General features: G+C 59.7%; 2 protein-coding genes across 4 annotated transcripts in view; one reads left to right on the forward strand and one right to left on the reverse strand.

Annotated features, from left to right (window-relative positions):
- Nucleotides 1–2: 2 nt before the first annotated feature.
- On the reverse strand, nucleotides 3–15465 carry ADO (2-aminoethanethiol dioxygenase). The gene is given in 3 exon segments (XM_078607521.1): nucleotides 3–2593; nucleotides 12905–13482; nucleotides 13485–15465. Coding segments are annotated over 3 exon segments (1062 nt in total). The 5' UTR covers nucleotides 13543–15465; the 3' UTR covers nucleotides 3–2167.
- The window catches only part of LOC144728169 (charged multivesicular body protein 7-like), a 41820-nt gene continuing 39285 nt past the window's right edge, over nucleotides 13047–15581 (forward strand). Inside the window, exon 1 of one of the 3 annotated variants that reach the window (XR_013587496.1) lies at nucleotides 13047–13691. The gene's annotated coding sequence lies outside the window, so the exon portion shown is untranslated. The remainder of the gene's footprint in view (nucleotides 13692–15581) is intronic. The other 2 variants (XM_078607520.1, XM_078607516.1) reach the window with 2 other exon arrangements.

Consider the following 15581-nt stretch of genomic DNA (forward strand, 5'->3'; position numbering starts at 1 on the left):
TCGAGTTCTCTCCAGATTTTATTGTGGTCGCGGTCGGCATCAAACGTGTCTCTGGTCACGGCCACCATGAACCTCCAACCAATGTCCGACGTTTCTTTGTGCGTGTTGGGAGCTCGACGAGACATGGGGGACGCGGCCGTCCGCTTGGCGCAAGTTTGGGCATCCAGTCGCCACGCACATCACCTTCCCCGGCAAGGTCACGCTGATGTGCGAGTGTTTGGCTAGCAGAGAACCGTAGCAGCAGTCGCCATTCCCCACCAAGTAGCAGTGACATCACCATAGCGGTTGTGCCAGGCTAGGTGTACCTTGAGGCTACCAAAGTATTGAGGGCTCGGTGGTAGGTCTCCAGACAGTCCTGGGTGCCATGGGTTGACAGATGACTGGCAGGTGTGCCCTACTGCGCCAACTTGCTGAGTTTTATCCGCCTGGCGTGTCACTCGTTGTGAGCGTTGCTTGTCTGTCCTCCACTGTTCTTGGAGGGCGACTGCTTCCAACTCCCCAGTAGCGTCATTCAGGAACCTGCTCCACAGAGGCTGATCTTGAGACTACTGGTACCAGTCATCGGCAAATCCATTCAACTGTATATCCTCCAGTACCGCATCAGCCCCCTCATCTGGCCAAACAAGCTATTTGGGCATGTGGTGGCTGGGCATGGAGGCTACGTGACCCAGCCAAGGCAGCCTTGCCTGCCGGAGGAGCTCACTGACGGGACTGTCCAGATCTTTCAAGGATCTGTGAACTCGCACAATCCAGTGTGCTTAAACCCAGGATAGATCATAAGCAGGTCAGCCTGAATGTTTATAACCGGCACAGATGTTCATTCAAAGGGATCCATGTTTTGCAACCATAGAGAGGGGAGGGCATAACTGTCTGAGAAGACCTACAGCTAAGTGTGGAGTGATAGACCAGGTTGATTCCACACAGTGTTACACAGCTGATGAAAAGAGAATGTCGCTCAACGGATGTGTAGCAAGATCTCTGCTGCAAAACCAGAATTAGTCATAAGCACACTGTGTATGAAAACGTTTCCACAACTGCCCCATCATGGGGAGTGGAGTAGGTGGAGTGTTTGACGAAACAAAATACCCAGGAAGGTGCTTTGTTGGGCTGATGGCAATGCCCCCCACCTTTTAGTAGCACGCTCCAGGTTCAGCAGCAGAGCGTCCAACTCCAACAAGTCAATCGCAATTACCAGTTCATCAGCATACATTACATTGTTGATTACACCTGGGCATCGATCAGCCTCCCATTGTATCTGTACCTGATGGAAATTCCTCTGGTACAGCCATGTAAAGCGTCTGGAACTATTTGGTCACAGATGTTAAATAGTGTACACAGCCATACTCACACTTATCAAAGACCCCCAAAGTATTTAACTCGCTGTTGGGGCAAGTGCTGTTAGGAGAGCACCCATTAAGGCCAGCATGGCACACGAGGAGGTGGGTGTCCCGGCTGCCTTTGTCTTCTCAGTGGTGTTGTTTATACACCGCACCAGGTACTCATTTAATGACGAGTTGACCTAGGGGAGGCCCAGGACTGGTTAAAATATTTGCCACTCATTCGTCATGAGCGGGAATTAAACTCTGGTCACCGGGTTCATAGTGCAGTGTGCAAACCAGTCCCACCACTCCCCACACCTCGCACACTAATTTATGTACATTTACAGAGATATAAATAAGTGCTAATTAATTACAAGGGCAATAATGATAAGGAAATGGTTTCGGGTTAATTCAAAATATATTTGTCACACTTGATTATTCTGATTCATGTGTGTTTAGTTATAGATCTGTAGATTCTATACGACATTCTGCAAGTGTATTACAATTTGGAAGCATTGATTCAGTTCAAGCAGACTGGACCGGTTTCGACATGCAGTGTCTCATCAGCAGAGCCAGGCTCGCTTGAACCAATGCTGGTGATCTGCCGGATGTTTATAGGCACGGACCCTCTTTGTTAGACGTGGGCCCTATTTCTACGCAGAACACTGTAGTACACACAGTGATAACTATTGATTCCTTTACCTTGCAGATTAACTTCACTGTCGATTCTTCACTCGGCCAATGGCAACTGAAAAATCACTACATCTAACCTTAACTCATTATCACCATCGTCGCCATCTCACAGAGTCCTCTCACTGCCGATCCTCGGCAAGTGATCCTCGGTGAGCCTAGATGACCGACGGGCCCGGATAATCCTGCGACCCGCACCAAAACTCAGCTGGCTGCGGAATCTCCAGCAACCAGCAGGACTCCCCTACATCATCCTCATCACCACCACCACCATGGTCGTCGTCGTTGCTGCCATCATCACGGTGGTGGAGCGGCGCGGTGGACTGCGGGGGGAGGAGGCCGCGCCCCGGCGTGGCAGTGGCCGGCACGAGCGGGCGGTAGTAGTGGCAGTCGCGGCCCGTGTCCGGGGAGTAGGGGGGCGCCAGGATGTCGAGGAAGGCGGCCGGGCCACCGACGGCGTCCACGCGGTGCAGGTTGCCACGGTGTGGCGTGAGCAGGCGGCAGGGCGCCAGCGCGGAGAGGCGCTGCTGCCCGCGGTAGCGCGACGCTCGCACGAGGGGCCGCTGCCATGCGCGCAGCGGCGGCTGTGGAGGGGGGGGGGCACAGCGCGAAATGTGAAGTCTCAACGAGTCACAGCACCGCACAGAGGATGTCACCCATTGCCATTAGCTTCAATGCTGCACTTTGTTTGTTTTCTGTTGTCATCGTGGTGGCCCGGGTCACCCTTGCGAATGCGACTCCTGTCCTGGTTTCTCGAATTCTCACCGGGTTACACAGCGCGGATTTGAATGAAAGTCACCGTTGACCAAGACACCGATCACGCGCTTATGGGTCTCTGTGCGAGTCTGCGTCTCAAAACTCTGGGGCTCCATCATTCTCAGGCAGCATGCCGGGTACCTACCACGAATCGTCCCGTGGCTCACTTACACACTCACCTCCCTCCCTCCCCAACTCACCCACTCACCTCCCTCACCCACTCACCTCCCACCAACTTCGCTCACCCATTCACCTCCCTCCCTCACCACTCACCTCCCTCACCACTCACCTCCCTCCCTCACCACTCACCTCCCTCACCACTCACCTCCCTCACCCACTCACTCACCTCCCTCCCTCCCTCACCCACTCACTCCCCTCCCTCACTCACTCACCACTCACCTCCCTCACCACTCACCTCCCCCACCACTCACCTCCCTCACCCCTCACCTCCCTCCCTCACCACTCACCTCCCTCGCTCACCACTCACCTCCCTCCCTCACCACTCACCTCCCTCACCACTCACCTCCCTCACCACTCTCCTCCCTCCCTCACCACTCACCTCCCTCCCTCACCCACTCACTCACCTCCCTCCCTCACCCACTCACTCACCTCCCTCCCTCACCACTCACCTCCCTCACCACTCACCTCCCTCCCTCACCCCTCACCACTCACCTCCCTCCCTACTCACCTCCCTCACCACTCACCTCCCTCCCTCACCACTCACCTCCCTCACCACTCACCTCCCTCCCTCACCACTCACCTCCCTCCCTCACCACTCACCTCCCTCACCACTCACCTCCCTCACCACTCACCACTCACCTCCCTCACCACTCACCTCCCTCCCTCACCACTCACCTCCCTCCCTCACCACTCACCTCCCTCACCACTCACCTCCCTCCCTCACCACTCACCTCCCTCACTCACCACTCACCTCCCTCACCACTCGCCTCCCTCACCACTCACCTCCCTCCCTCACCACTCACCTCCCTCCCTCACCACTCACCTCCCTCACCACTCACCTCCCTCACCACTCACCTCCCTCCCTCACCACTCACCTCCCTCACTCACCACTCACCTCCCTCACTCACCACTCACCTCCCTCACCACTCACCTCCCTCACCACTCACCTCCCTCCCTCACCACTCACCTCCCTCCCTCACCCACTCACTCACCTCCCTCCGTCCCTCCCTCACCACTCACCTCCCTCACTCACCACTCACCTCCCTCACCACTCACCTCCCTCACCACTCACCTCCCTCACCACTCACCTCCCTCCCTCACCACTCACCTCCCTCCCTCACCACTCACCTCCCTCACCACTCACCTCCCTCCCTCACCACTCACCTCCCTCACCACTCACCTCCCTCACCACTCAACTCCCTCCCTCACCACTCACCTCCCTCCCTCACCACTCACCTCCCTCACCACTCACCTCCCTCACCACTCACCTCCCTCACCACCCACCTCCCTCACCACTCACCTCCCTCCCTCACCACTCACCTCCCTCACCACTCACCTCCCTCACTCACCTCCCTCACTCACCTCCCTCACCACTCACCTCCCTCACCACTCACCTCCCTCCCTCACCACTCACCTCGCTCACCACTCACCTCCCTCACCACTCACCTCCCTCACCACTCACCTCCCTCACCACTCACCTCCCGCTCACCTCCCTCTCCCGCTCACCTCCCTCACCACTCACCTCCCTCCCTCACCACTCACCTCCCTCACCACTCACCTCCCTCCCTCACCACTCACCTCCCTCACCACTCACCTCCCTCACCACTCACCTCCCTCCCTCACCCACTCACTCACCTCCCTCCCTCACCACTCACCTCCCTCACTCACCACTCACCTCCCTCACCACTCACCTCCCTCACCACTCACCTCCCTCACCACTCACCTCCCTCCCTCACCACTCACCTCCCTCACCACTCACCTCCCTCACCACTCACCTCCCTCACCACTCACCTCCCTCACCACTCACCTCCCTCCCTCACCACTCACCTCCCTCCCTCACCACTCACCTCCCTCACCACTCACCTCCCTCCCTCACCACTCACCTCCCTCCCTCACCACTCACCTCCCTCCCTCACCACTCACCTCCCTCACCACTCACCTCTCTCCCTCACCACTCACCTCCCTCACCACTCACCTCCCTCACTCACCACTCACCTCCCTCACCACTCACCTCCCTCACCACTCACCTCCCTCCCTCACCACTCACCTCCCTCACCACTCACCTCCCTCACCACTCACCTCGCTCACCACTCACCTCCCTCACCACTCACCTCCCTCACCACTCACCTCCCTCACCACTCACCTCCCGCTCACCTCCCTCTCCCGCTCACCTCCCTCACCACTCACCTCCCTCCCTCACCACTCACCTCCCTCCCTCACCACTCACCTTCCTCACCACTCACCTCCCTCCCTCACCACTCACCTCCCTCCCTCACCACTCACCTCCCTCACCACTCACCTCCCTCACCACTCACCTCCCTCACCACTCACCTCCCTCACCACTCACCTCCCTCCCTCACCACTCACCTCCCTCCCTCACCACTCACCTCCCTCACCACTCACCTCCCTCCCTCACCACTCACCTCCCTCACCACTCACCTCCCTCCCTCACCACTCACCTCCCTCACCACTCACCTCCCTCCCTCACCACTCACCTCCCTCACCACTCACCTCCCTCCCCACTCACCTCCCTCACCACTCACCTCCCTCCCTCACCACTCACCTCCCTCACCACTCACCTCCCTCACCACTCACCTCGCTCACCACTCACCTCCCTCACCACTCACCTCCCTCACCACTCACCTCCCTCACCACTCACCTCCCGCTCACCTCCCTCTCCTGCTCACCTCCCTCACCACTCACCTCCCTCCCTCACCACTCACCTCCCTCCCTCACCACTCACCTCCCTCACCACTCACCTCCCTCCCTCACCACTCACCTCCCTCCCTCACCACTCACCTCCCTCCCTCACCACTCACCTCCCTCACCACTCACCTCCCTCACCACTCACCTCCCTCCCTCACCACTCACCTCCCTCCCTCACCCCTCACCTCCCTCCCTCACCCACTCACTCACCTCCCTCCCTCCCTCACCACTCACCTCCCTCACTCACCACTCACCTCCCTCACCACTCACCTCCCTCACCACTCACCTCCCTCACCACTCACCTCCCTCACCACTCACCTCCCTCCCTCACCACTCACCTCCCTCCCTCACCACTCACCTCCCTCCCTCACCACTCACCACTCACCTCCCTCCCCCACCACTCACCTCCCTCACCACTCACCTCCCTCACCACTCACCTCCCTCACCACTCACCTCCCTCACCACTCACCTCCCTCACCACTCACCTCCCTCACCACTCACCTCCCTCGCTCACCACTCACCTCCCTCACCACTCACCTCCCTCACCACTCACCTCCCTCCCTCACCACTCACCTCCCTCACCACTCACCTCCCTCACCACTCACCTCCCTCACCACTCACCTCCCTCACCACCCACCTCCCTCACCACTCACCTCCCTCCCTCACCACTCACCTCCCTCACCACTCACCTCCCTCACTCACCTCCCTCACCACTCACCTCCCTCCCTCACCACTCACCTCCCTCCCTCACCACTCACCTCGCTCACCACTCACCTCCCTCACCACTCACCTCCCGCTCACCTCCCTCTCCCGCTCACCTCCCTCACCACTCACCTCCCTCACCACTCAACTCCCTCCCTCACCACTCACCTCCCTCCCTCACCACTCACCTCCCTCACCACTCACCTCCCTCACCACTCACCTCCCTCACCACTCACCTCCCTCCCTCACCACTCACCTCCCTCCCTCACCCACTCACTCACCTCCCTCCCTCCCTCACCACTCACCTCCCTCACTCACCACTCACCTCCCTCACCACTCACCTCCCTCACCACTCACCTCCCTCACCACTCACCTCCCTCCCTCACCACTCACCTCCCTCACCACTCACCTCCCTCACCACTCACCTCCCTCCCTCACCACTCACCTCCCTCACCACTCACCTCCCTCCCTCACCACTCACCTCCCTCCCTCACCACTCACCTCCCTCACCACTCACCTCCCTCACCACTCACCTCCCTCCCTCACCACTCACCTCCCTCACCACTCACCTCCCTCCCTCACCACTCACCTCCCTCACCACTCACCTCCCTCCCTCACCACTCACCTCCCTCACCACTCACCTCCCTCACTCACCACTCACCTCCCTCACCACTCACCTCCCTCACCACTCACCTCCCTCACCACTCACCTCCCTCACCACTCACCTCCCTCCCTCACCACTCACCTCCCTCCCTCACCACTCACCTCCCTCACCACTCACCTCCCTCACCACTCACCTCCCTCACCACCCACCTCCCTCACCACTCACCCTCCCTCCCTCACCACTCACCTCCCTCACCACTCACCTCCCTCACTCACCTCCCTCACTCACCTCCCTCACTCACCTCCCTCACCACTCACCTCCCTCACCACTCACCTCCCTCCCTCACCACTCACCTCGCTCACCACTCACCTCCCTCACCACTCACCTCCCTCACCACTCACCTCCCTCACCACTCACCTCCCGCTCACCTCCCTCTCCCGCTCACCTCCCTCACCACTCACCTCCCTCCCTCACCACTCACCTCCCTCACCACTCACCTCCCTCCCTCACCACTCACCTCCCTCACCACTCACCTCCCTCACCACTCACCTCCCTCCCTCACCCACTCACTCACCTCCCTCCCTCACCACTCACCTCCCTCACTCACCACTCACCTCCCTCACCACTCACCTCCCTCACCACTCACCTCCCTCACCACTCACCTCCCTCCCTCACCACTCACCTCCCTCACCACTCACCTCCCTCACCACTCACCTCCCTCACCACTCACCTCCCTCCCTCACCACTCACCTCCCTCACCACTCACCTCCCTCCCTCACCACTCACCTCCCTCCCTCACCACTCACCTCCCTCACCACTCACCTCCCTCCCTCACCACTCACCTCCCCCCTCACCACTCACCTCCCTCACCACTCACCTCCCTCCCTCACCACTCACCTCCCTCACCACTCACCTCTCTCCCTCACCACTCACCTCCCTCACCACTCACCTCCCTCACTCACCACTCACCTCCCTCACCACTCACCTCCCTCACCACTCACCTCCCTCCCTCACCACTCACCTCCCTCACCACTCACCTCCCTCACCACTCACCTCGCTCACCACTCACCTCCCTCACCACTCACCTCCCTCACCACTCACCTCCCCTCACCACTCACCTCCCGCTCACCTCCCTCTCCCGCTCACCTCCCTCACCACTCACCTCCCTCCCTCACCACTCACCTCCCTCCCTCACCACTCACCTTCCTCACCACTCACCTCCCTCCCTCACCACTCACCTCCCTCCCTCACCACTCACCTCCCTCACCACTCACCTCCCTCACCACTCACCTCCCTCACCACTCACCTCCCTCACCACTCACCTCCCTCACCACTCACCTCCCTCCCTCACCACTCACCTCCTCCCTCACCACTCACCTCCCTCACCACTCACCTCCCTCCCTCACCACTCACCTCCCTCACCACTCACCTCCCTCCCTCACCACTCACCTCCCTCACCACTCACCTCCCTCCCTCACCACTCACCTCCCTCACCACTCACCTCCCTCCCCACTCACCTCCCTCACCACTCACCTCCCTCCCTCACCACTCACCTCCCTCACCACTCACCTCCCTCACCACTCACCTCGCTCACCACTCACCTCCCTCACCACTCACCTCCCTCACCACTCACCTCCCTCACCACTCACCTCCCGCTCACCTCCCTCTCCTGCTCACCTCCCTCACCACTCACCTCCCTCCCTCACCACTCACCTCCCTCCCTCACCACTCACCTCCCTCACCACTCACCTCCCTCCCTCACCACTCACCTCCCTCCCTCACCACTCACCTCCCTCCCTCACCACTCACCTCCCTCACCACTCACCTCCCTCACCACTCACCTCCCTCCCTCACCACTCACCTCCCTCCCTCACCCCTCACCTCCCTCCCTCACCCACTCACTCACCTCCCTCCCTCCCTCACCACTCACCTCCCTCACTCACCACTCACCTCCCTCACCACTCACCTCCCTCACCACTCACCTCCCTCACCACTCACCTCCCTCACCACTCACCTCCCTCCCTCACCACTCACCTCCCTCCCTCACCACTCACCTCCCTCCCTCACCACTCACCTCCCTCCCCCACCACTCACCTCCCTCACCACTCACCTCCCTCACCACTCACCTCCCTCACCACTCACCTCCCTCACCACTCACCTCCCTCACCACTCACCTCCCTCACCACTCACCTCCCTCGCTCACCACTCACCTCCCTCGCTCACCACTCACCTCCCTCACCACTCACCTCCCTCACCACTCACCTCCCTCCCTCACCACTCACCTCCCTCACCACTCACCTCCCTCACCACTCACCTCCCTCACCACTCACCTCCCTCACCACCCACCTCCCTCACCACTCACCTCCCTCCCTCACCACTCACCTCCCTCACCACTCACCTCCCTCACTCACCTCCCTCACCACTCACCTCCCTCCCTCACCACTCACCTCCCTCCCTCACCACTCACCTCGCTCACCACTCACCTCCCTCACCACTCACCTCCCGCTCACCTCCCTCTCCCGCTCACCTCCCTCACCACTCACCTCCCTCCCTCACCACTCACCTCCCTCACCACTCACCTCCCTCCCTCACCACTCACCTCCCTCCCTCACCACTCACCTCCCTCACCACTCACCTCCCTCACCACTCACCTCCCTCCCTCACCACTCACCTCCCTCCCTCACCCACTCACTCACCTCCCTCCCTCCCTCACCACTCACCTCCCTCACTCACCACTCACCTCCCTCACCACTCACCTCCCTCACCACTCACCTCCCTCACCACTCACCTCCCTCCCTCACCACTCACCTCCCTCACCACTCACCTCCCTCACCACTCACCTCCCTCCCTCACCACTCACCTCCCTCACCACTCACCTCCCTCCCTCACCACTCACCTCCCTCCCTCACCACTCACCTCCCTCACCACTCACCTCCCTCACCACTCACCTCCCTCCCTCCCTCACCACTCACCTCCCTCACCACTCACCTCCCTCCCTCACCACTCACCTCCCTCACCACTCACCTCCCTCCCTCACCACTCACCTCCCTCACCACTCACCTCCCTCACTCACCACTCACCTCCCTCACCACTCACCTCCCTCACCACTCACCTCCCTCACCACTCACCTCCCTCACCACTCACCTCGCTCACCACTCACCTCAATCACCACTCACCTCCCTCACCACTCATCTCCCTCACCACTCACCTCCCGCTCACCTCCCTCTCCCGCTCACCTCCCTCACCACTCACCTCCCTCCCTCACCACTCACCTCCCTCCCTCACCACTCACCTTCCTCACCACTCACCTCCCTCCCTCACCACTCACCTCCCTCCCTCACCACTCACCTCCCTCACCACTCACCTCCCTCCCTCACCACTCACCTCCCTCCCTCACCACTCACCTCCCTCACCACTCACCTCCCTCCCTCACCACTCACCTCCCTCACCACTCACCTCCCTCCCTCCACCACTCCCTCCCCACCCTCACCTCCCTCCCTCACCACTCACCTCCCTCCTCACCACTCACCCTCCCTCACCACTCACCTCCTCCCCACTCACCTCCCTCACCACTCACCTCCTCCCTCACCACTCACCTCCCTCACCACTCACCTCCTCACCTCACTCACCTCACCACTCACACTCTCACCACCTCCACCTCACTCACCACTCACCTCCCTCACCACTCACCTCCCTCCTCACCCCCACTCCACTCCACCTCTCCCTCACCACTCACCTCCTCCCTCACCACTCACCTCCCTCCCTCACCACTCACCTCCCTCACACTCACCTCCCCTCACCACTCACCTCCCTCCCTCACCACTCACCTCCCTCCCTCACACTCACCTCCCTCCCTCACCACTCACCTCCCTCACCACTCACCTCCTCACCACTCACCTCCCTCACCATCACCACTCACCTCCCACACTCACCACTCACCCTCCCTCACCACTCCCTCCCTCACTCACCACTCACCTCCCTCACCATCACCTCCTCCCACTCCCTCACCACTCCCTCCCTCACCACTCACCTCCCTCCCTCACCACTCACCTCCCTCCCTCACCTCCCTCTCACCACTCACCTCCCTCACCACTCACCTCCCTCCCTCACCACTCACCTCCCTCCCTCACCCACTCACTCACCTCCCTCACCACTCACCTCCCTCACTCACCACTCACCTCCCTCACCACTCACCTCCCTCACCACTCACCTCCCTCCCTCACCACTCACCTCCCTCCCTCACCACTCACCTCCCTCCCTCACCACTCACCTCCCTCCCTCACCACTCACCTCCCTCCCTCACCACTCACCTCCCTCACCACTCACCTCCTTCACCACTCACCACTCACCTCCCTCCCCCACCACTCACCTCCCTCACCACTCACCTCCCTCCCTCACCACTCACCTCCCTCACCACTCACCTCCCTCACCACTCACCACTCACCTCCCTCCCCCACCACTCACCTCCCTCTCCCGCTCACCTCCCTCACCACTCACCTCCCTCACCACTCACCTCCCTCCCTCACCACTCACCTTCCTCACCACTCACCTCCCTCCCTCACCACTCACCTCCCTCCCTCACCACTCACCTCCCTCACCACTCACCTCCCTCCCTCACCACTCACCTCCCTCACCACTCACCTCCCTCCCTCACCACTCACCTCCCTCACCACTCACCTCCCTCCCTCACCACTCACCTCCCTCCCTCACCACTCACCTCCCTCACCACTCACCTCCCTCCCCACTCACCTCCCTCACCACTCACCTCCCTCCCTCACCACTCACCTCCCTCACCACTCACCTCCCTCACCACTCACCTCGCTCACCACTCACCTCCCTCACCACTCACCTCCCTCACCACTCACCTCCCTCACCACTCACCTCCCGCTCACCTCCCTCTCCCGCTCACCTCCCTCACCACTCACCTCCCTCCCTCACCACTCACCTCCCTCCCTCACCACTCACCTCCCTCAACACTCACCTCCCTCACCACTCACCTCCCTCCCTCACCACTCACCTCCCTCCCTCACCACTCACCTCCCTCCCTCACCACTCACCTCCCTCACCACTCACCTCCCTCACCACTCACCTCCCTCACCACTCACCTCCCTCCCTCACCACTCACCTCCCTCCCTCACCCACTCACTCACCTCCCTCCCTCCCTCACCACTCACCTCCCTCACTCACCACTCACCTCCCTCACCACTCACCTCCCTCACCACTCACCTCCCTCACCACTCACCTCCCTCACCACTCACCTCCCTCCCTCACCACTCACCTCCCTCCCTCACCACTCACCTCCCTCCCTCACCACTCACCTCCCTCACCACTCACCTCCCTCACCACTCACCTCCCTCCCTCACCACTCACCTCCCTCCCTCACCCACTCACTCACCTCCCTCACCACTCACCTCCCTCACTCACCACTCACCTCCCTCACCACTCACCTCCCTCACCACTCACCTCCCTCACCACTCACCTCCCTCCCTCACCACTCACCTCCCTCCCTCACCACTCACCTCCCTCCCTCACCACTCACCTCCCTCCCTCACCACTCACCTCCCTCACCACTCACCTCCCTCACCACTCACCACTCACCTCCCTCCCCCACCACTCACCTCCCTCACCACTCACCTCCCTCCCTCACCACTCACCTCCCTCACCACTCACCTCCCTCACCACTCACCTCCCTCCCCCACCACTCACCTCCCTCCCTACTCACCTCCCTCACCACTCACCTCCCTCACCACTCACCTCCCTCCCTCACCCCGCCCTGTGATCCCCTCCCCACTGCCGCTCAACCCCTCAACTCGAGGACCCCGGGAGGACCCCGGGAGGACCCCATCCACAGCCTCCAGCACTGCCCGCGGGCCCCCTCTGCGAGCCGCCCCGCGGGGGGCCGGCGGGGCCCCCTTTGTCTTCCCCCCGCGCCCCGCGCGGTCGTCACCTTGAACTCGGGTGGCGCGGGGTCCGCGGCGGCGCGGCTCCCCGCGGGCTCCCGACGGGGCCCCCGGTCCCACTCGCTGAGCCGCAGCTCCCCGTAGAGGACCTTGAGCAGGCCGTGCATGCCCGGGTGGTCGTGCAGCGGGATCGAGGCCCCCGCCCGCAGCACGAAGATCCCCATGGAGAAGTGGACCCCCTCGGCGATCTCCATGTAGCTCACGGGGGGTGGCCCGAACCCCCCGGACATCGAGTACCCGCCGCCGTCGTCCTCATCCTCATCGACTCCGTCTCCTCCCTTCCCGGGCGCCACGTTCACGTCCTCGGGCCGCACCGCGTCCAGGAGGGCGCGCAGGGCCGCGAGGTTCTCGGCGAAGGCCGCGGGGTCCGAGCCCCGGGCCGCCGCCGCCCCCCCCGAGGGTTTGCTGAAGGTTCTCAGCGCCTGCCGGAAGATCCCCTTCACCGCGCTGCCCGCCATGGCCGCCACGACTCCCAACTCCTCCTCCTCCTCGCCGCCGCCTCCTCCTCCTCGCCGCCTGCTGCTGCTGCCCGCCATGCGAGCTGCAGGACGGGGTCGGCTGGGGGGGGGGGCGTGTGACCCCCGTGTCGCCATGTTGGGTAGGGAGACAACAGCGCTCGTGCCATGCCGGCGGGTGCACAGAGCACCCGGCGTGGCACAGAGCACCCGGCGTGGCGGTTGTTGTTGAAGTGGCGTCTCCCTCGCCCAGTGTTCCGGTGGATTTACGTGACCAGTGGGACAACTGGCGAGGTCGCAAGAGTGAGTGGATGGATGGGTGAGTGAGTGAGTGAGTTCGTGAGTGAGTTGAGTTGGTGAGTGATTGGGTGGGTTGATGAGTAGGTAGGTGAGTTGAGTTGGTGAGTGATTGGGTGGGTTGATGAGTGGGTAGGTGAGTGGTGTAAATGCTCGAGTGGGTGAGTTTGAGTGGTCGAGTATAGCGAGACGAGAACCCGAGAGAGACAGTGACCCTGCTGCCAGTCGAGGCGTGGTGTTCCCCCTCAAGCCCACTCAACTACAGCACTCAACCGAGTGAGGTTAAAATAAGAATAGGCTTTATATTCTTGGGTTTTTTCGGTAAAGTCACGTAGGTAAAAAATTTTAATTAATAAAAGTAAAAAAAATCACGACGTTTCGGAGGCAACACAAGCTTCCGTCTTCAGGTGGAACCGTCACAGCCCGACAGCTGTATCAAGTAAATGAGAGATTACAAGAGATACCACTCCGTATATATAATGGTTGAGGGGGGTGGCCAGGATCGGCTCACTTTTCATTATTATGGTAAGGTGCGGCTTGAGACTATGAATAGACTACATAACAAATGACTGAGCCTTTATTATGGAGAGGTGCGGTTTGTGACTACGCCTAGCCTACATAACAAAATGCTGCAAATGAGACCGAGCCTCTGCCATGTAGATGGTAAAAGCACAAAAGCAGGTCAGGAAAAAAACAGCCTCCTGCTATGTTGTTTGGTGGGTAAAACTTATTGCAGGAAACCAGTGTGTGAAAAAAGAAGCTAAACCTGGTAAAACAAAACTGGCTGTCTATCAGTAACCTGTAATAGTTGTCTGTCAAATAAGATGGTCCAAATAAGTGTAGTTAAATCTTTTTTTCATGGTTAATCACATCTTTCCAATGATTACTCAGTTTGTAACCATCATCACGGTTGAAATTATGTCTGTGTTTGTATATATTTGTATGGTTTCGTGACAAACCTTTGATGGAAAAAACCTAAGAATATGAATCATTGCAGTCACCAAAGCTTCAAATCTAGAAAGAATAGACTGTATCCTTTCTGACAATAAAACAGGTGTTAAGATGTTCGAACACCAAATAGATCCCTTTTGCAAGGCATCAAGTCTGCATTAACCACACTAACTTGTGGCAAAACATGAAAACATGCTCTAATAAAAATATAATAGATCACGACTGTTTGATCGCAACACAAGCAATCGTCTTCAGGTGAGAGAGAGAGAAATCTGATGAGACACGGTCTTATATAGGCCTGAGATGGGTGCATCAAGGTCGGTGGGTGGAGCTAGAGATGGTCCAACCACAGATGCTGGGGCAGTGGACACCCAGCCTGTCAATACAAAGACATCCAACCTAGTAATGCAACTCAGAGTCAGTTAACATCGGTAGAAAGGATGGAAACATAGCAAGTTAATACTTTACCTGGTTAATCACGTCCTTCCAATGGTTGCTCAATTTGTACCTATCTTCTCGGTTGAAGTTGTGTCTGTGTTTATATATCTGGATGGCTTCATGAACAAATCTGTGATGATAGCCAGTGGGTTTGCAGAGTACCTTCGTCTTGGATAAATCAATATCGCGTGAGCCCACAGCGTGTACTTAATTCAGCTCATTTGGTTTCTCTAATTAAAGACATCTCACTATCTCCAGGCGATTTGCTTGTTAGTTTCGATGTGGTCTCTCTTTTCACCAAAGTTCTTGTGCCTGACACCATTGCAATCATTCAAGATTTGGTCCAACAAGGACTGAATGCTGATGAACCAACCCTGGTAAACCTATCTACGTGGCTTTACCGACAGACCCAAGAATATGCAGTCCTTACCTATTAACAAATGATAGCTCAACAAAGTGGCGTATCATCATGTGGACACTTATACTGGAAGGAACGAAGTGGACCAGACCACCAATAGATTAA

Source organism: Lampetra planeri, chromosome 27 (genome assembly GCF_965212315.1).
Source record: "Lampetra planeri chromosome 27, kcLamPlan1.2.h2, whole genome shotgun sequence".
NCBI classification, from domain to species: domain Eukaryota; kingdom Metazoa; phylum Chordata; class Hyperoartia; order Petromyzontiformes; family Petromyzontidae; genus Lampetra; species Lampetra planeri.